The sequence below is a fragment of the Megalobrama amblycephala genome, linkage group LG14 (assembly GCF_018812025.1).
Source record: "Megalobrama amblycephala isolate DHTTF-2021 linkage group LG14, ASM1881202v1, whole genome shotgun sequence".
Taxonomy (NCBI): domain Eukaryota; kingdom Metazoa; phylum Chordata; class Actinopteri; order Cypriniformes; family Xenocyprididae; genus Megalobrama; species Megalobrama amblycephala.
The window spans coordinates 17303773-17325425 of NC_063057.1; the positions used below are offsets into that span (position 1 = coordinate 17303773).

A 21653-nucleotide genomic window follows, 5' to 3' on the forward strand; every position below is an offset into this window, starting at 1 on the left:
TGAAATAGAAACTGTACCACTGATCATCATGTGGAAACAGCTTTAGCCAGTCAGATTCTACAGACCCATAAAATATATATATATATATATATATATATATATATATATATATATATATATATATATATATATAAGTGCTGCCAAAATGAACAAAGTGTCATACTACAATTTCAGCGTCTTACGTCTTACGAGTCGTGAACGAGGATTGACAACAGACCCGGAAGAGAAGACAATGCTGAATAAAGTCGTAGTTTTTGTTATTTTTGGACCAAAATGTATTTTCGATGCTTCAAAAAATTCTAACTAACCCACTGATGTCACATGGACTACTTTGATGATGTTTTTATTACCTTTCTGGACATGGACAGTATACCGTACATACATTTTCAATGGAAGGACAGAAAGCTCTCGGACTAAATCTAAAATATCTTAAACTGTTTTCCGTAGATGAACAGAGGTCTTACGGGTGAGGAACGACATGAGGGTGAGTCATTAATGACATAATTTTCATTTTTGGGTGAACTAACCCTTTAATTAAACGCACCTGATCCAGTTAATCAAGTCCTTCAGGCTTATTTGAATACCACAGATAGGCCTGTGTGTGTGTGTGTGTGTGTGTGTGTGTGTGTGTTGGAACTAAACTCACCCTGCATCCCAACGTGCATACTATACACCCTAAATAGTATTTAGTATTGGATTTTACTAATGTCACATACTATTTAGGACGGATAGTACGCACACTGAGATACAGGCCCAGTCTGTTGGACTAAGTTTGACACCCCCAGATGTAAACTTAACATTATTGGACACTTTGCACACTCTCACTACTTAAATAGCCTATGTTTTAAAAGACTAAATAAAAACATCTTTAGAAGTAAACTATGAATTAGCTCATAATGTACACTTTTTCTTTCCTATATAGTGAACACATGCAGTTTAGTCTATTAACAATCACTTACTAAACAATGATCTTTCCCTATGTGTTACTGTATTCTAACTGCCCAGAGCTGACGCTGCGTTTTCAAAAGAACAGAGGCACTTTTCTTCCTCCTCCTCATCTTCATCGTGGGATCTGCCAGCGCGTTTGTTTGTCTTTTTTAAAACCTGAATTAGGCTAAAAAAAAAACGAGACTTTATATAAATATCTTAGCATTTAAAAAAAAAAAAGTCAAAAGAAATAGTTAAATCTCAAAACCAACAATCGGTTCATCGTTTAGCATAAAAGTATTTCACTATGTTTTCCCTGCTCGATTCATGATTCATATTTTTATAGATGACATTTAAAAATCATTTTTTATATAATATTACTATTATAATATAATATTATAAACTTATAATATTTATTTTGTAATACTGTTAAACTTTTAATTTTTCCTGAGACGTCACTTCCATACCCGGAAGCGACTGCAGCAAGTAAACAGGACACGTATTCGGGTAAATACGATATTTCTGTCTTGAAAGACAATTATATGAACAGTAAATGAAACTAAGAGCACATTCAGTTAACGTCTTATTCGCAATGCTTTTAAGTTTAAATATCGTGATGTGGGATTTAATGTAATGTATTCTCACACCTTTACAACTGCCTAACTAAATAATTAGCTACAGACAACAAATGAGCTGTAAAATATAGTAAGTATTATCTTAAAATAACGGACAGCAGAAACAGTCTCAAAGACAAACAAACAACAAAAACGCTAAATATCAAGTTATGAATGTTTATTAATTATTTCCTTATTTTGGCCAGTGCTTTAAATTGATAATTTTAAAGGGTGAAACAAACATTATTCACAAAAAGAATATATATATATATATATATATATATATATATATATATATATATATATATATATATATATATATGTGTGTGTATATTAAAGGAATATTTAGTTTTAAAGCAAACAAATATTGTAAAAAGCTGCTTACATGTTTTCCACATGCCCTTCTTTCTTTCTTTCACATATAGAAGTCTTAAATCTGTATTTACTTTGCAGGTGGAGATCATATCGGAGAGTATGAAACCAGCCTGATACAGCATGGACAAGTTCGGTATGAGCTTTGGCGGAGGTCCAAGCAAGAAGGATCTGCTGGAAACCATCGAATTGCAGAAGAAACAGCTTGTGAAGTATCAGACGCGTTTTAAAGATGTTGTCAGAGCGTACCAAAGCTTACTTAAGGAAAAAGAAGCCTTGGAAGCCAGCCTGAAGGTACTGACCGTTTCTCAGGAGGTTGATTTAAGCCAGCGTGGTGATAACCTGTCGTTTAGTGGTGCTACAGGAAATGCTGAACGATCCGACCTTGGGGATGACCGATGTTCACTTCACAGTGAAGACAGCCTGGATACAGCAGCCTCTGCTGAAACGGCCACTAGTGTGACCAGCAACAGCACTAAAGGAGACCAAATAGAGGAGGACCAAAGCTGTGCTGTAGATGGAGCCACCGCTGGAGCTGTTGTACATACCTTACCCCAGCAGTCGGAGGAGGCAAGTGGGTCTGAGAGTGGCATCAGCACCAGCAGCAGTGGATGTATGGAGCCGCCACCACTTGCAGCAGACACAGACCGCCGTGTCATCCAACTAAAGACACAGCTGTCCACCCTGACCAGCTCCTTGTCGACCGTCACTCAAGAAAAGTCCAGAATGGAAGCTTCGTTCCAGGCGGACAAGCGGAAGATGAAGCTGGAACTGGAGGAGCTGCAGGCCAGGATGGAGGAAGATCTGAAGCAGCACCAAATGGAGCTTCAGAGTCTGCAGGAGCAGCTGGCGGAGAGCAAAGCCCGCGTCATCACCCAGCAGCACGAACGAGCGCAGGAGCAGGGCGATCATGCGCTCATGCTCCGAGAGCTTCAGAAACTCCTGCAGGAGGAGAGGGGACTGAGACAGGATGCCGAACTCAAACTGGAGGACGCCCGGGAGGCGTTGGCTGAAGCCATGCAGGCAGTAGACCGAGGGCTAGATTATGAATCGCAGCTAAAAGAGATCACTCAGGAACGAGAGGAGCTGAGGAAAAGCCTGAAGGCTGCAGCGGCGGAGAGGAGTAAACCTGACCCACGTGTGGAGGAGCTCCAGCAAGAAATTGCAGACCTCAAAGCTCACTTCAATCAGCAACTTCAGCAGGAAATCAGAAAGGTACTTTTTAAAAAGGCCAGATCTTACAGTTTTCTAGCATTCCTTCTAGTCATCGTAAAGACTATACCCCACTTAATTAAACAGGCTGTTTTTGTTATTCTACTTTTACAGTTGACCATTTTTATTCAAATTTCTTATTTATTATAAATGATTTATCGTGCACATCATTATTTGTTTTAATTCATGAGCTCTCGTAATCTTTAATCAAAGTAACTTCCCCTCCTTCTTGCAACAACAGCTCTTCTCTTCTCTGATGACGTTCACTGGTCCGAGGGCAGGACAACCTGTCACTCACATGAGATCACAGCGATAGCAAACAACAACGTTCCAACCATCCAGTCAATTGCTGATGGACAAAATCAAGTCCTGAAAATGTGTTTTCATTTTTGAGAAGCCGTTTCACTTTGATATACGTCACAAAAGAGAAGAAAAGGCTATCGCAACTTCTGTTTCATGCTGACTTTAAGAGTGTATACATATTAGTTATACTATGATTAGCTAATCCGCATTTTCCCATTGTTTTTGGGGACAGGCCGAGTTGTTGAATATTAAATAAATTAAATTAAATGTATAATGCATGATATATCCATACCAGCCTATACTAGATTTGGTTTGAAGTCGCAGTGTAATGGAAGTAGCGACATATCTTTCTTCTGTATTGTCATACATCCAAGTGAAATGGATTATCTGAAAAGAAAAAAAATGAGGGTGAGACTCGGTTCTACACATCATTTGTATATTGAATGGAGGCAAATCTGAGTTTAAGTGGAGTAAATGATTGTGAATCCAGCATATGTCACCGGAGAGAATTGTGTCGTTTCACCAGAATTTTCAGTTATGACATTTTGATTAAAAATTAAGAAGGGAAAAAAATAATAATAAATAAATAATTAAACATACATGGATGAATTGTTCACAACAAAGTCAATAACATGCATTTTAAAAATAATAAGAGTGAATTTTCATTTCACTTTAATATCGGTATCAATTTTATTATTATTTATTTATAGACTAATATTTAAAGACACTAATAATTTAATGTAATCTTTAGTAAATCTCAAAATAAACAACATAATGTTGTGATGCCTAAATTCACTTAAAAGTATTCATAATGATTTATTTTTAATTATTTTTAATTTACTCAGACATAATATAGAATTTTGATATTGTCCATTTATCAGTTAATTGGTGCATCCCTAGATAATCTCATTATGTTCATTAAATTGCCTCTATTTGCTCACTAAATTGGCCTGGTTGATGTAATCATACTATTTCATACAGTCCTGTTCCTGGATGGCCAGTGTCTTGCAGAGTTAAGCTCCATCCTGCTCCAACACACTTGCCTGGATATTTCTAGCAATCCTGTAGACCTTGATTGGTTGGTTCAGGTGTTTAATTAGGATTGAAGCTAAACTCTGCAGGATAGTCGACCTCCAAGAGCAAGATCGGACACCCCTCGTCTATTGTTAATCTAAACATTTATTCTTATTTCTTACTCATATGTAGGTGGCACAGCAAGATGAGCTTCTCCGAGAACAGGCACAGATGGAGGAGGCACGAGTTGCCAGCCTTGAGGAGCGAGTATCTGAGCTCTCTGAACTGCTGGGTGCCTGCGAGAAGGCCAGACAGAAGGACCAACAGAACGCTCAGAGGCTGCGAGAACGCATCCTTCAACTCGACACCGAGAACAAAACCCTCGCCATCGCAGCAGTCAACAGGACGACGACTTGCGATCTAAACATTGACGACACCAACTTGAACGTGGACGTGTTAAAGGACAAACTTGAGAAGGTAAAGAAGTTACTCCTACTGGCTGCACAAAGATCTCAAGACCAGAGTCTGGACATCGAAAAACTGCTAGGAGAAAAGGACAAGGAAGTCTCAGAGGGAGAGAAGGCGTCAGCGCTCCACTACCAGCAAGAGCTCCGGCAGGTAAGGGAGGAGTTCGAGCGTTACAAAATGAGGGCTCAGGGTGTTCTGAAAAACAAGAACGCAAAAGACGGCAACCAGTCTAAAGAGTTAGAAGAAGCGCGTGACCAGCTGGCCGAGCTGAAAGAGAAGTACATCAACCTTCGCATTCTTTCCGACGAAGCGGAAGCGCAACACAAACGGGACCTGGAGGAGCGGCAACTAGGGCTTGTAGCGCTCCAGCAGGCTCACAAACAGGAAGTCGAAAGGCTGGAGGCTCAACACAGGGAGAGTTTCTTGCGGCTTGAGGAAGAGCTACACAAACAGAGAGATCGCACAATGGCCCTGCTTGCAGAAAAAGACCTCGAGCTGGAGCGACTTCGGGCTGCAGCGGTGATCAGTTTTGGAAGCCATCAGAGGAACGCTACAAATAACAGCACAGCGATGGAACGTGGTGACCCAGAGGAAGCTGATCCAGAACAAGAAGAAAGTGACATTATCACTCAAGCTCTAAAACTGTCTGGGCCCAACGAGCCAACTTTATTGCTCTACGCCGAACAGCTGTCCCGCAAAGAGGTGGAAGTGGCCGCCTTGCGTAAACAAAAGCATCGGCTAGAGGAAGACTTGCACCAGCTACAAGGAAAGCTGATTGCAAAGGGGGAGAGGCATGAAGAAGAGGTTGCTGAGCTACGGTGCCAGTTGGACAAGCATATTCGGGACCAAGGAAGAGATGGGGCCAACCTCGAGTACCTCAAGAACGTCATTTATAGGTTTCTCACACTCCATGACACCAGGGGGCGCCAGCAAACGCTCACGGCCATTTTGACCATTTTGCACTTTAGTCCTCAAGAGAAACAAGCCGTGCTGAAGCAGCAGCCACACAATTGGTGGACGGCAGGGATGAGATGATTCAAACGAGTTGAGAAGAGAGACTTTATGATTCTACTGTGCTGAGATTGACCACTTTTTGTGTGCAGTTTGAGAAGATACCAAATAACAGGAGCAACAATGTGGATATGTTTCCGATAATGACATATATACTCCAACTATTGCATGACAGGATATTAAACACTACGAACGGTTTGAGTCCAGTATTGGATAATGTATCGTCCATCATCCAGTACCTCCGTCCTGTGCAACATAATATTAGATCTTGACATTTTGTCTTCAATCTGTGTAATCAACCGAGTTGGGTGCACTAAAATAGTGTTGGTGATTTTGTATAATAACTGGAAACAATGTAAAACTATTTGGATGAAAGGTTAACATCTACAGAATGGGTTATGCCAAAGAAAACACTCTCAAATGGACTTTACAATGACATTGAAAGCTCCAAGACTTCTAAGAGGGAAACTAGCAAGTAATGCCTTCAGACAGCAGCACTTTTCATATATCGTCATGGTGAACTCCATGCATATATTTAACACACAAAACTAATTCCATGAGTTCTAATGAGAATATTTGATTAACTTTAAAAATTAAGTAAAAAATCATCAGCTGCTTTGAGTTTGGTTTTGGTTGGTTCTGTTTTTTCCTGCCATAGTCTAGGGCATTAGATGAATACACGGTTACCTCTTAATATAAGCTGTAAATATATATTATGCTTTTTTTGTTTAGTTTTGTTTTGAGAAAACAAACTACAGATCATTTTCAGTGTCTTCATGGTTTCAGTCTTCTAAATAAATTTTATCAGTCAGAAATGTATATTTTCAATCTTTGACCAAAACAATAAACTATTTTGATCTCTTCAGCATTTTATGTTTTTATATTAGTGTATAAATACAATATATACTTTTTACTTAGAATTTGTAAAATCCATCACTCCAATGCATAAGCAACTTTTTAAAATATTTTATTATTTTCAGCCACACAACACAATCATGTTTCTTCAGTTTGTAATATCATTAAAAATAACAGTATTAGTAGTATAAAATACAAAGTAATAATATGGAAATAATAAAAAAAAAACTCTACTACTAAATGCTTAGCTGATTATCATAAGAACAACATGTTAAAGAATCTACAATGTGAAAACTGTTATTAAAAACAGGTGCTCCTTGCATCATTTAAAAAGACTGGCTGAATTCAAAATACTATTACTATTTCTGCCATTTAAATATATAGTGAGACAGAAATACTGAGTAGTATGGTATTCAAATTCACCCAGTGTTTCCCAATCTGGTCTTGGAGTTTCCCAACTGCTCATTTTGTACATGTCCCTGATGATACAATCAATTCATCTTATGAGCACTCGAATAATGAGGAGATGAGTTGTATCAGGTGCGTTACATTAGGGAGGCATCCAAAAATGTGCAGTGTTTCGTGGTCCTCCAGGCCGAGGACTGAGAAACATGAATAAGCGTACAACTAAAATATGAATAATCATCAAACACCTGTTTGTACACCCAAACTCTTACTGCTGGTCAGTTCAAACATAGACTTTAATAATACATTCCCAACCATAAAAACACAAAACATGGCTCTTTAAAACAAACATTTTATAATATTGGAAAGTTTGGCAACCATTTTAATAAATAAAAAGAAAACTAATCAAGCAATCACAGAATGTGCTACAAAAACTTAGGTCAAAATATGCGTAAAAAGTGCAAACCTGCAAACAAAAAGTGCTGTAGAACAACTAAATAAGGTTCAGGTTGTATCAAAAAAGGAACATTCATGACTGGCAAACACAATATATACTGAGTATCATATACATGATGGTATTGTGTTTTAATGACATTGATGAACTTGACCTTTTCCAATGACAAAATTCATTATGAACCACCACCTAATACGCTCATGTGACCAGATTTCACTGCTACTGCTCAGTCATTCATAAATCCTGGAAAATATTAAAAGATTTATAATAAAATGATACTGTCAATAATGATTAATCGAAAACTAGACTGATTTTAATTGATAGTCTTAATCCAGAGTTTGTTAATCAGGCCCTGATTGAGATCAAATCTAAAATGTCATAAAATTGCTTATACAATTAGCTCCTAATATAAAAATAATAAAAACTGGCCAAACAACAGTGTGCACAGAGGTGTTCCTGTGCAAAGGTTAAAGGTCAGGTAAGGTGTAAATGCATAAATAAATGCCAAAAGTGTTGCCGTGTATTTTTAGAGTCAGGTTTGCTAGTGTTCCATAATGTAATAACTAACACTACCACCAGAATAAAAGTGTTGATATTTATTAAATTATAAATAAATCCAACACGTCATACATATAAATATCATTCACTGCATATGCTAAATAAATGATTAATATGCTTAAAAGTCACATTTTTCATTCTTTTTAATCAAGCTATTTGACTAAATGTTGATTTATAAAATAAATTTTATGTTCATGCAGTGCTAAATGACTGCAGGCTATATTTAAATACTTGATGCTTGTTAAAATGCAATTTAGCAGATGTTTAAAATCTAGTATGAAGCCTAGCTGAGGTCTTAAAATCTAAGAATCAATGTTTTCTGTGTTCTTCTTGTGTCATATAGAACCTTTGTATAGCAGTATCTGTTGTTTCTCTTCAGTACTGTACATCCAAAATGAAAGGCCTCGTATTGGTAGTGTATGGGTTTACCAGAAGAAGAAAACTGGGTTGATACCTGTGCAGGTGTCATGGGTTCATATACGGCTGGTATATTCTGGACAGACAGTCTTATGTATTTGTCAGTGGATCTGCTGGTCAGTGTTCACGTGAGTCTGATTGTCATTGTCTATGTAATAGTGTCTGTAGATCCTCTGGCAAGGAGCTGATGATGGTCTGGATGGATTGCTCTAATCTCTCCAGAAGTTCTTCTTTCACTGGAAGCTGGTGTTTTCTAGCTCTCATCTGTGTAGGACATATAAATAAAGAGAGAAGCTTCAGGCAAATGTCTTAAGGTAAAACACAAAGAAGCAGCTGCTTAAGTTTCACTCACCAGTTTCTCCCTCAACTTCAGGATGAGGTCAACAATCTCTACCTCTGATTTGTCTTTGGTCCACGTCAGCAGATCCTGAATTAATGAAAACAAAACCAGAATCAAATTAAGGGTGCGTTCACACTTGGCATGTTTGGTTTGATTAAAACGAACCCTGGTGCGATTGCTCTGTTAGTGCGTTCAAGTGTGAACGCTGCCATCTGAACCCTGGTGCACACCAAACAAGTGGACCGAGACCGCTGAAAAGATGGTTCCAAATGAACTCTGGTGTGGTTCGAATGATATATGAATGCAACATGGACCAAAGACATTTAAACAAACCAAAAACAGGAAGATGAGACCCTAAAAAGGCTTCTCGTCAGTCATGATGTTGCCAAAAGAACCGCGTCCATAAACACCGAACAATCAGATTGTGAACGTGTCCCTGTTTTTTTTTTTTTTTTTTTGGTCTGGACCAAATGAACCGAACTACAAGTGTGAACACTCTAAATGACCCATTAAAGGAGTCATTTATAAATGAAAATTAGCATTATTCTTTACTCACCCTCATGTTGTTCTGAACTCGCAGGATTTTCTTTCTTCTGTGGAACACAAAAGAAGGATTTTGAAGAACTGCACTGGTTGCGCTTTTCCATGCAACTCAAAAAAGACTGAAATTTAAGTGGTTATTCACTGAAAATGTTGACATCCTGCTCTCAATGGTTTCTTTAAGTTCTTTTTAAAGGTGCCGTAGAACGCATTTTCAAAAGATGTAATATAAGTCTAAGGTGTCCCCTGAATGTGTCTGTGAAGTTTCAGCTCAAAATACCCCATGGATTTTTTTTAAATTCATTTTTTTAATTGCCTATTTTGGGGCATCATTAAATATGCGCTGATTCAGGCTGCGGCCCCTTTAAATTCTCGTGCTCCCCGCCCCCCGAACTCTCGACTGCCTTAAACAGCATAAACAAAGTTCACACAGCAGCATGTCTAATCGCGTAAGTATGGTATTTATTTGGATGTTTACATTTGATTCTGAATGAGGTTGAGGTTTTGCTCCGTGGCTAACGGCTAATGCTACACTGTTGGAGAGATTTATAAAGAATGAAGTTGTGTTTATGAATTATACAGACTTCAAGTGTTTAATAATGAAAATAGCGACGGCTCTTGTCTCCATGAATACAGTAAGAAACGATGGTAACTTTAACCACATTTAACAGTACATTAGCAACATGCTAACGAAACATTTAGAAAGACAATTTACAAATATCACTAAAAATATCATGTTATCATGGATCATGTCAGTTATTATTGCTCCATCTGCCATTTTTCGCTATTGTCCTTGCTTGCTACCTAGTCTGATGATTCAGCTGTGCACATCCAGATGTCCTGCCCTTGTGTAATGCCTTGAACATGGGCTGGCATATGCAAATATTGGGGTCGTACATATTAATGATCCCGACTGTTGCGTTGTCGGTGTTATGTTGAGATTCACCTGTTCTTCAGAAGGTCTTTTAAACAAATCAAATTTACATAAGAAGGAGGAAACAATGGTGTTTGAGACACACTTATTCAACTATGCCGAGGTAAATTCAATTTTCCATTCTACGGCACCTTTAATAATCGGTTGATCCATTTTCACAAAACCTGATGGTATGATTCATTCATTCATTCACGAAATGAATCAATCTGATCGAGAAAATGTAGTTAAGAACAGCTTAAATTGCAGCCTGTTCCTCACTTAATGTGATCATATAGTTTCAATAAACTATAGAAGAATAAAGCGCATACACTACTGTTCAAAATTTGGGGGTTGGCAAGATTTTTTTTATGAATTTGAAAGAAGCCCCTTAAATATTCACTAAGGCTGCATTTATATAATCAAAACTATAGTAAAACATCAATATTGTGATATTATTATTATATAAAAAATAAATGTTTTCTATTTTAATATATTTTATAATGTAATTTATTCCTGTGATAGGAAAGCTGAATTTTCAGCATCATTACTCCAGTCTTCAGTGTCACATGATCCTTCAGAAATTACTCTAATATGCTGATTTGGTGCTCAATTTTTTATTATCAATGCTGAATTAAGCATCAATTTCTTTTAAAAAAGCCCACAAACATTTGAACAGTAGTGTTAGTTATATACTGTAGGCTACTGTTACTACTACTTTTATGATTCATTTTATAGTGGTTTTGCATCCTTTTTGACGCCTCAAAGTCTCGGTTTACATTCAATGTAATTGCATGGAACAGAGCGACCAGTTCAATTCCTCAGAATTTCTCTTTTTGTGTTAAACAGAAGAAAAACTCAAACGAGTTTGGAACAACTTGATTGTTGGATTATCATTTTTGTGTGAGCAAATTCTTTATTTGCACACAGAATTATAATAGTATGAGAAGAGACCAAATCCAGATCCAATATCATACTCACAGCGGCACAGATGGCTTCTAAATGAAGACATTCCACTTTTTGAGTCATCTCTTTGTGCCTGAGCCGATACCAGCCATCAAAATTTGGAGAACGGAAAAAACGCCTGAAAGTCACATATAAACAGTTATTAAATTATATGCACGATTAACAGGAAGTTTCAGTCATTAGTTCCCAAATGTCCTGGGCTGCGTTTCTTGAAACGATCATAAGCCTAAGTAGAACAAACAGATTACTGGTCCCAATGGGCTTACGATGCTTTTGAAAACACAACCCTGGTGTGTTACCTGTACAGGCCTGTCCAATCTCCTTTCAGCATTTGTTGCAGCCCTGCTTGCTCCAGGGTCTTCATGAACTCATCTTGACTGAAGGACCGGATCTGAGGAGGTGTCTGAGACATAAACACAAACACAACTATTATATTTAAGGTCCCAAATAATCATTTTAATAATCAAGTGCCTTATATATGTCTTCTTAATCTGATATACATGATCTTGAACCAACCTTCCATGGAGACACAGACCTCTGCGGTGGCATGAGGCTTTCCAAATACCTTTCCTAAAGAAAAGAATGGGTGTGAAGCTCAAGACTGTTTAGTGAATGATATAGCTCTGAACTAGTGTCAAAAGTACCGACTTCGATACCAAGTTGATACTGAAATTTAAAAAAATGTGATGCTTTAAACACTGTTGAGCGGATTCTCAAACACCTCTGATTGGCCATTGTGTTCACACACTCAACATATATGTCTGTGATTGGCTACAATGATCAACGCTTCAAAAACATGTTGTAAATGGACATCAATGACACTCTTCACTGAGCGCTTACACCGATACACTGATAGACGCCCGCTTTCATACGCTCCCAATTTCAAAATGCTTTTAAATTCAAATAATTCCGTGCATTGATCAGTGTAGCCAATCACAGACATATATGTTGAGAACGTGAAAACAATGGCCAATCAGAGGTGTTTACGAATCCACTCAACGGTGCTCAAAGCGTCACATTTTTAAAATTTCGGTATCAACTTGGTATCGAAATCGGTACTTTTGACAACACTACTCTCAAGGTGCAAAAGAACTTCACCAGTGGAAGAATGAAACTCTGTGTCTGCTCCAACAGATGCCGCCTCAAAATGGCACTCTGCACCTCTGATGGCCTTTTTTTCTGAATACCCTGAAAGAACAATTAAAAAACAAAGTGAGACGTTACACAAACTATAGCTTTAAACTTAAATATTTAATTTTGCATTATCTGACATCAGTAGCTTACCTTTAAGAGTCGTTTGATGAGGGCTTTGTCTTTGTGTAAGAATGTCTTGTACGCTGTGTAAATACCTTTATAAGAAGAGAAAAAACTAAATTTTTTATATATATATATATATATATATATATATATATATATATATATATATATATATATATATGTTCACCAAAGTGTTTGCGTTATTCAGCATATAAGATTACAGCAAACCCTTGTTGTGTACCTGTTTTAGTATCCAGTGTTTTTAACTTTGCCAGTTTCTTGACCTTCACTTGCTTTGGTAAATCACCTGCAGAGAAACTTCATTCAGAACTTTCTCATGTGCAATATGACAAAATCACACGCAATCAAAAGGGATGTCAGAGGAGCCTTGCTATTAAAATGGAACACTATTTACCAGACATCTTCAGGTCTCCAAGGCGAATAATGTGTGGCCAGCACTGAAAGGTCTTTATGAAGAAAGGGTTTGTGACACCCAATATAACATTAGGCCTGAAAGCAGAAAATAGACTGAAGAGTTATTCCCTGGCCCAAAAATTAGGTTTTCTATATGGGCATGGAAGTAGCTCACATCTAATCAAGGTTTCATCCAAAAAATGAAAAGATTACTTTTTCCATACAATGTGTGCTATATTACAAGTTTTTTAAAATCATGTCAGCTTTGTTGACAGCTTTTTTGTCATTTTGCAACTTGACAGTTCCAGTCCCCATTCACTTTCTTTATAATGGAAAAGAACAGCTTTGATTATTCTATAGAAAATAATGACATGATGGTGAATAAACTAGAGCTGCACGGTTCTGGATAAATTGAGAATGACATTTCTCGATTCTCCCACGATTCTGAACAGACAACTCAACTAAATAACATGTAATTTACTATAGGTGCAGTAGTCTATTTTAACTTGAATTCATTCGATTTGAATGAATGATTCAATGACTCACTCATAAAGACTTCACTTGTTTCATTACTGGATGAATCAGCGTTTTAGAACAAATTTTTTGAATGAATGTTTCAATGGCAAATACATTTTTAAGTCACTTGTTGCCACCTACTGGTGTAACAATGTAATTGATACAATCTTTATTTAACGCCTCAAGTTACTTTCAAAAGGTGATTTATTCTATTTTGATCGATACCGTTGACATCAATGTTTCTATCTGAAATATAAACACATATCCCAGTACTTGTGATAATTTGAATTATTGTAACAGAAATGAACCCAGATTTGACTGTTCACTGTGATTGTACTTGTCAAAGGTTTAGATATAGACGAATCGTTGTCGTTTAGGAATAAGAATGCGTGGGTGTCTGAATTGAGATTGCAAGCTTTTAGCAATTTAATCATGCAGCTCTAGAATTTTCAATTTTCGTGCAGCTAATTTTAATTTCTTGGTGAAGAAAGACTTGAACGTGGAGTGTGTGTTTTTGCTTACGGAGCCTGAGTCCTGGTGGTGTACTCCTTAAATTCACTGTCATGAATGGTGAAGTATGGTCGGTAATCTCCACAGTAGCGCAGTGGGGCAATGGAGCTAAAAAAGTGAACATAAAATATATATATAAAATCTTTGGCCTAACAATTTTTTATTGTTGAAAACTAATTTAAAGGTACCGTAGAACGTGTTTTCAAAAGATGTATTATAAGTCTAAGGTGTCCCCTGAATGTGTCTGTGAAGTTTCAGCTCAAAATACCCCATAGATTTTTTTTTATTCATTTTTTTAACTGCCTACTTTGGGGCATCATTAACTATGCGCCGATTCAGGCTGCGCGGCCCCTTTAAATTCTCGTGCTCCCCTCCCCCGAGCTCACGACTGCCCTAAACAGCATAAACAAAGTTCACACAGCTAATATAACCCTCAGAATGGATCTTTACAAAGTGTTCGTCATGCAGCATGTCTAATCGCATAAGTATGATATTTATTTGGATGTTTACATTTGATTCTGAATGAGTTTGAGGCTATGCTCCGTGGCTAAAGCTAACATTACACACTGTTGGAGAGATTTATAAAGAATGAAGTTGTGTTTATGAATTATACAGACTGCAAGTGTTTAAAAAATGAAAATAACGATAGTCGTCTCCGTGAATACAGTAAGAAACTAAGGTAACTTTAACCACATTTAACAGTACATTAGCAACATGCTAACGAAACATTTAGAAAGACAATTTACAAATATCACTAAAAATATCATGATATCATGGATCATGTCAGTTATTTTCGCTCCATCTGCCATTTTTCGCTATTGTCCTTGCTTGCTTACCTAGTCTGATGATTTAGCTGTGCACATCCAGATGTCCTGCCCTTGTGTAATGCCTTGAACATGGGCTGGCATATGCAAATATTGGGGGCGTACATATTAATGATCCTGACTGTTATGTAACAGTTCTTCGGAGGTCTTTTAAACAAATGAGATTTACATAAGAAGGAGGAAACAATGGTGTTTGAGACTCACTGTATGTCTTTTCCATATACTGAACTCTTGTTATTTAACTATGCCAAGGTAAATTCAATTTTTAATTCTAGGGCACCTTTAAAAAAAAAAAAAAAAGAAACAAACTTTCATATTTTTTAATGAATTAACATTGAGAAGAAAATATCTATTTAAAAAGCTTATATTCTTACAATTTAACCCCACCACCACCCCCAATCAATGTTAAACAAACATCCAAAAACTTCTGAAATAGTGTGGCTAGGAGATGTTGCTATAATGCACTCTTAAAATAAATGTTCAGTGGAGTTCTAGTACATAATTGATTAATTAAAACTAAATCCATAAAATGATGGGAAACCCTAAAAGGTTCTATATATGAAGCACCTGACGGAACCCATAAAGGTTCTATGTAGAACATTTTCTTCTAAGAGTGTGGATTATGGATAAACTTCTGCATAAACTCTACTAGAGTTAGAAGTTCCTCATAATAACTTTTGTGTATGCGCTTCTGGAAGGAGTGCTTTGAGAACACAATGTCCATACCTGACCAGGGCCAGCACAGTCTCCGAGGAGACGGTTGGAGAGGGTGCCATAACAACCACGGGCTCTCCTAGCAACATGAGCTCCCAGAGCATCTGCACGTGAATCAGGACTGACTGGAAACATCTGAATAAATGAAGGTTGATTAGGGCAGCTATTAGTGACGGCTGTAAAATCAACAGATGGTTTAGTAATTACAGGACACATGTACAAGCAGAGCAATACTCACTTAAAAAGATCCAGCTCGTGGACTGATGGAAGAACTGTGGGGGCAGGGAGCAGATTCTGCAAAAATGCAACCACATATCAACCATATGTAAAAATAAAAGCATATGTGAATAATTGTCGTAGAAAAATGAGTCAGGCACCTCTGTTTGTGGCTGTTTTACAGGGCTTCCTCCTGGCGTTTCGACTTTTGAGGGAATTCTGACCTGCAAATTCAAACACAGCATTCAAGAAGTTGAACGGATGGGAGATTGATAACACCATTATCTAAATCATTTATCCAAGACATCAAAACAAGCCTTCTCTATCCATAATATTCTCACCTGCATCACCACACCCATCACAGGTAAGTTGAGGGTCTGCCCTGGTACTGGTGCTGGCCATTGGTCAATCTCATTACAGACTGAAACACATTAACCAATATGATTGAGGATTTGAGATCTGTTTGACATTCTAGTCACAGGAGTCACTGCGGTTACACCCACTGAGTGGCAAAAAGACTGAGTGGCAGCGTTGGTGTTTAGCGTGAAAGCAGCGAAATCCACACAAAAGATGATGGATGGATGGATGGATGGATGGATGGATGGATGGATGGATGGATGGATGGATGGATGGATGGATGGATGGATGGATGGATGGATGGATGGATGGATGGATGGATGGATGGATGGATGGATGGATGGATGGATGGATGGATGGATGGATGGATGGATGGATGGATGGATGGATGGATGGATGGATGGATGGATGGATGGATGGATGGATGGATGGACCAAGTGTCAAGTCAAGTTTATTTGTACAGCCTAGCGCTTCACAATACACATCGATTCCATGCAGTTTTACAGAAAGTCCTAATGCTATGTCTATAATGCCTTAGTGCTTTAACAAGTTTTAGGGCTGGACGATATGATGATATACAACAATAATATAAGTGATTATACGGATTTAGATCTACCTATAATTGTATTATTGTTGTCTAGCAGATAATACAGATAACACAGGCTTTCCTTTACGTATTTCCCTGACATTAAAATCAGGTAAATATAAATGTCAGAAAACCCAATTGCCAATGTCCATGGACAACTGGTTCTTTAGTGAGTTGTGAGGACCACTGTCGAGTCCAACTGCCTGTAATTTAAGCAGATAATTGTTTGTTTTACTCCCATTTTCGCAGCTTTCTCTATTAAAGCCAGTCATGTTTCAGGATGTTTTGCCACTCAGTCCAGCTGAGGGGGCTTGTTATGGAGGGAAAGTGACGTCAATGCATACCCTCTATATACTGCAAAATGTAATTTATTCTTTTGATGGCAAAGCTGAATTTTCTGCATCATTATTCCAGTCTTCAGTGTCACATGATCATTCAGAAATCAATCTAATATGATGATTTGGTGATCAAGAAATATTTCTTATTATTATCAGTGTTGAAAATGGTTGTGCTGCTAAATACTTTTTTGGAAAAACCATGAAACACTTCTTTGATTTGAAGTGCATGTTCACACAGAAAGCGTTTTGCTTTGAAAAACACAAGATTAGGACAGTGGAATGGGGAAAAAAAAAAGCAAGGTCTCAAGACATGTTTTTTAAAAAGCTGATTTTAACTTGAGCGCCGCATTTTTAGAATGCTGCGTCATGCGCATGACGCTACAAAAGACGTAAGATGCGTGAACAACGGTCATACACATCCATCCACAGAAAAACGATGGAAAAGTAGTGCATTGAAATGGAAAAATTTGTTGTGTAAATGGCCCCAAAATGTTTTTACTGTCATGTTTGATTAATCTCCTTGCTGAATAAAAGTATTAATTTCAAAAAAAAAAAAAAAAAAAAAATCTTACTGACCCCAAACTTTTAAATGGTACTATATGTATGTATATACTGTATATTTAAAGGGTTAGTTCACCCAAAAATGAAAATAATGTCATTTATTACTCACCCTCATGTCGTTCCACACCCTTAAGACCTTCGTTCATCTTCGGAACACAAATTAAGATATTTTTGATTAAATCCGATGGCTCAGTGAGGCCTTTATAGCCAGCAATGGTACTTCCTCTCTCAAGATCCATAAAGGTACTAAAAACATATTTAAATCAGTTCATGTGAGTACAGTGGTTCAATATTAATATTATAAAGTGACGAGAACATTTTTGTGTACCAAAAAAACTAAATAAAGACTTGATCTTGAGAGAGGAAATACCTGTCTACGCAGGCCTCACTGAGCCATCGGATTTCATCAAAAATATCTTAATTTGTGTTCCGAAGATGAACGAAGGTCTTACAGGTGTGGAACGTCATGAGGGTAAGTAATAAATGACATTATTTTCATTTTTGGGTGAACTAACCCTTTAAGTCAAGGTGGCCTCACCTGTCTCCAGACAAGGTTCGAGCTTTTCAAAGTACTCAGGAGCAATGACCTGCAGCAGTGAATTGAACAGGTTCACAAACGGCAGTCTGGACACCACCACCAGAGACTAGAGATATAGAAAGACTGAAATTATTTACAGTACAAAACAGTCATTGTATATTGTATGCTGACCACAAGGCCCTTGACTAAATACATACAATTGTGCATAAAGTCTAAACAGACTGCAACAGCTCATCATGAAAAAACAGAACAAACGTGTATCTTTCAGATCAGTTACACACCTTCTGAAAGTAGCCCCTTTTGACAGACGCATCTTTCACTTGCCTGAAATACACATACCCGTGGAAATGTGCATGCTCCTTCTGAAAGACAGGAAAATAATTTACATGCACACTTTATTTCTGGAATTTATTGGTTCAAAGCAGATGTGAAACAGTGGTGATGCATTTGAATTTTAACTGTAATTTCAGCAGCCATTACTCCAGTCCTCCGGGTCACAAGATCTGCCAGAAATCATTCTAAAATTCTGATTTAGTGCTCAAGAAACATGTCTTACTATTATTATTCTTAAAGGATTAATTCACTTTCAAATTAAAGTTTCCTGATAATTTACTCACCCCCATGTCATCCAAGATGTTCATGTCCTTCTTTCTTCAGTCGAAAAGAAATGAAGGTTTTGATGAAAACATTCCAGGATTATTCTCCTTATAGTGGACTTCAATGGCCTCCAAATGGTTGAAAGTCAAAATGACAGTTTCAGTGCAGCTTCAAAGGGCTTTAAACGATACCAGGCGAGGAATAAGGGTCTTATCTAGCGTAACGATCGGTCATTTTCTAAAAATAAAATAAAAAATTATATACTTTTAACCATAAATGCTCATCTTGAACTAGCTCTCTTCTTCTTCTCTATTAGAATTCCAGCAGTGTAGACGCTGCTAAGTGTATTACTGCCCTCCTCAGGTCAAAGTTTGAACTAATTGTTATATACTTGCACTGGTATATTGTATATGACAATTTAGTTCAAACTTTAACCTGAGGAGGGCAGTAATACACTTATCAGTGTCTACACTGCTGGAATGCTAATAGAGAAGAAGAAGAGAGCTAGTTCAAGATGAGCATTTATGGTTAAAAAGTATATAATTTAAAAAAAAAAATTTCGAAAATGACTGATCGTTTCGCTAGATAAGACCCTTATTCCTCGTCTGGTATTGTTTAAAGCCCTTTGAAGCTCCACTGAAACTGTCATTTTGACCTTCAACCATTTAGAGGCCATTGAAGTCCACTATAAGGAGAATAATCCTGGAATGTTTTCATCAAAACCTTCATTTCTTTTCGACTGAAGAAAGAAAGACATGGACATCTTGGATGACACGGGGGTGAGTAAATTATCAGGAAAATTTTAATTTGAAAGTGAACTAATCCTTTAACGTTGAAAACGGTTGTGCTGCTTAACATATCAAGTCAGTTTCTAGTTTCTAACCTGCAGGGCCACAGGTGCATCCATGTTGTACACATCCTCCTGTCCAAACCAAGAGCTACTGCGGCCCACCGACTGCCGCAGTCTGAAGCTGAACTGAGTGTCCCCGAGGCATCCTGGGATAGACATGAACTCATGTGACTGAGCTGTAAAGCTCATGTTTCAATTGTTTATCATGATAGCAATGATGAGATCAGTATTTGCCAGCACATTACCTGAGTATGAGTCAGGAAAGGATAAGTAACAAATGCTTGTTTTCTAAAAGACAGATGGAAGCGAAGGATTGTAGTAGTTTTAGGGGCATTATAGAATGAAATTAGTGTTGTATTGAGAATTGTTGTAACACCTTTTATACATTTATAACACTGTAGGTGGAAAATAAATAAATAATTTAAATTAAATCATCCTTACCTCCTTTTCCGTGAGTTTGACATCATAAGGGTAAACGAGCTAATGACAAGATAAAGAATGTTACAGTGATGCTGCTGTTGCTGTGGTTACAGTGTACAGGATGTTTCTTTCAGCATATTACCACAATCAGATTATTGCCTTTAAAGTGGTTACGCGAGTAGCTAGCTAACAAAAAAACAAACAAACAAAAAAACAGATGTTAGGGTGCATGCACATCATTTTTAAGTTACCTCTATGGCTTGTCCGAGCTCGAGGTCGAAGGTAACGACGCACACACACTCGAGCCAGGCAGAGAAGCGCGACCACGGCTCCGATACCTCTGCATCTGTCGCCGCAGCCTTTGATGGCCCTTCCAGAGAATCGGAGCTGTCAAAAGGGTCCATTTTGACTTAAGGATCCATTTGAGATCCGCTTGCTTTTGTGAATGGCCGCGTCCTCGGTCATCGTTCAGTAATCAGTGAGGCTGAACAGCGCCCTCGCGCGGGGAGGACCGACTTATTACTCCCATAAGTAATATATGGTTCTCAAAAAGGAGGCCTCAAAATAAATATATATGCATTACTATTTTTAATGTTCTTAAACGAAGTCTCTTATGCTCATTAAGGCTGCATTTATGTCATAATAAATACAGAAAAAAACTATAATATTGTGAAATATTATTACAATTTAAAATTATGGTTTTCTATTTTAATATACTTTAAAATATAATTTATTTCTGTGATGCAAAACTGAATTTTCAGCATCATTACTCTAGTCTTCAGTGTCACATGATCCTTCAGAAATCATTCTAATATGCTGATTTGATACTCAGTTATTATCAATGTTGAAAACAGTTGTGTTGCTTAATATTTTTTTTGGAACAGGTCTGTGATACTTTTTTTCAGGATTCATTGATGAATAAAAGGTTAAAAAGAACAGCATTTATTCAAAATATAAATCTTTTCTAACAATATAAATCTTTACTATCACTTTTTATCAATTGAACACATCCGTGCTGAATAAAAGTATTAATTTCTTTCAAAAAAGAAAGAAAGAAAAAAAAAATACTGACCCTAAACTTTTGAACGGTAGTGTATATTGTTACAAAAGATTTCTATTTTAAATAAATGCTGATATTTTTTTTTTACTTTTTGTTCATCAAAGAATCCTGAAAAAGTATCACAGGTTATAAAATAATATTAAGCAGCACAACTGTTTCCAACATTGATAATAAATCAGCATATTAGAATGATTTCTGAAGGATCATGTGACACTGAAGACTAGAGTAATGATGCTGAAAATTCAGCTTTGATCACAGAAATAAATTATATTAAAATAGAAAACCATAATTTTAAATTATAATAATATTTCACAATATTATTGTATTTTCTGTATTTATTATGAAATAAATGCAGCCTTAATGAGCATAAGAGGCTTCGTTCAAAAACATTAATAATAGTAATGTTTCCAAACTTTTGACTGGTAGTGTGTGTGTATATTTATATACACGCACAGCTGGTCTCGCACTCACATTGCACTGCAGCGTAAACTGACACATTATTATTTTATATTCAACATAGGCCTACATA

The 21653-nt window shown here is 37.1% G+C and overlaps 2 protein-coding genes across 4 annotated transcripts; one reads left to right on the forward strand and one right to left on the reverse strand.

The window, feature by feature from the left end:
* The first annotated feature begins 1284 nt into the window (after positions 1-1284).
* Positions 1285-6789, forward strand: gcc1 (GRIP and coiled-coil domain containing 1). Of its 2 annotated transcripts, none has more exons than XM_048156493.1 (3): positions 1285-1434; positions 1995-3128; positions 4635-6789. In XM_048156493.1, the coding sequence occupies exons 2-3, from the start codon at positions 2037-2039 to the stop codon at positions 5943-5945; spliced, it is 2403 nt and encodes an 800-aa protein (XP_048012450.1). In that variant the 5' UTR covers positions 1285-1434; positions 1995-2036; the 3' UTR covers positions 5946-6789. The 2 variants fall into 2 exon arrangements, with proteins under 2 accessions (XP_048012450.1, XP_048012452.1); XM_048156495.1 differs by lacking the exon at positions 1285-1434 and adding an exon at positions 1461-1632.
* Positions 6790-7459: 670 nt separating this feature from the next.
* On the reverse strand, positions 7460-20584 carry dennd6b (DENN/MADD domain containing 6B). 2 transcript variants are annotated; one of them, XM_048156497.1, is made up of 21 exons: positions 20316-20584; positions 20086-20124; positions 19890-19932; positions 19678-19790; positions 18479-18559; positions 18198-18303; positions 16159-16238; positions 15979-16041; positions 15840-15895; positions 15614-15736; positions 14076-14171; positions 13039-13133; positions 12865-12930; positions 12651-12715; positions 12465-12554; positions 11883-11936; positions 11666-11769; positions 11382-11484; positions 9507-9543; positions 8963-9037; positions 7460-8874 (listed from the first exon to the last, which is right to left on the reverse strand). In XM_048156497.1, exons 1-20 carry the CDS (start codon positions 20466-20468, stop codon positions 8991-8993), a joined length of 1614 nt encoding a protein of 537 aa, XP_048012454.1. In that variant the 5' UTR covers positions 20469-20584; the 3' UTR covers positions 7460-8874; positions 8963-8990. The 2 variants fall into 2 exon arrangements, with proteins under 2 accessions (XP_048012454.1, XP_048012453.1); XM_048156496.1 differs by lacking the exon at positions 9507-9543.
* Positions 20585-21653: the final 1069 nt, after the last annotated feature.

Excerpts from the sequence above, each read along its gene's own strand:
- dennd6b (XM_048156496.1), bottom strand. The coding sequence starts at position 20,468 with ATGGACCCTTTTGACAGCTCCGATTCTCTGGAAGGGCCATCAAAGGCT. Across the intron at positions 18,304-18,478 it reads AAAGGGGCTACTTTCAGAAG|TCTCTGGTGGTGGTGTCCAG; the intron begins GTGTGTAACTGA and ends CTATATCTCTAG. Across the intron at positions 16,239-18,197 it reads CGAACCTTGTCTGGAGACAG|TCTGTAATGAGATTGACCAA; the intron begins GTGAGGCCACCT and ends AATGTGTTTCAG.
- gcc1 (XM_048156493.1), top strand. The coding sequence starts at position 2,037 with ATGGACAAGTTCGGTATGAGCTTTGGCGGAGGTCCAAGCAAGAAGGAT. Across the intron at positions 3,129-4,634 it reads TTCAGCAGGAAATCAGAAAG|GTGGCACAGCAAGATGAGCT; the intron begins GTACTTTTTAAA and ends ACTCATATGTAG.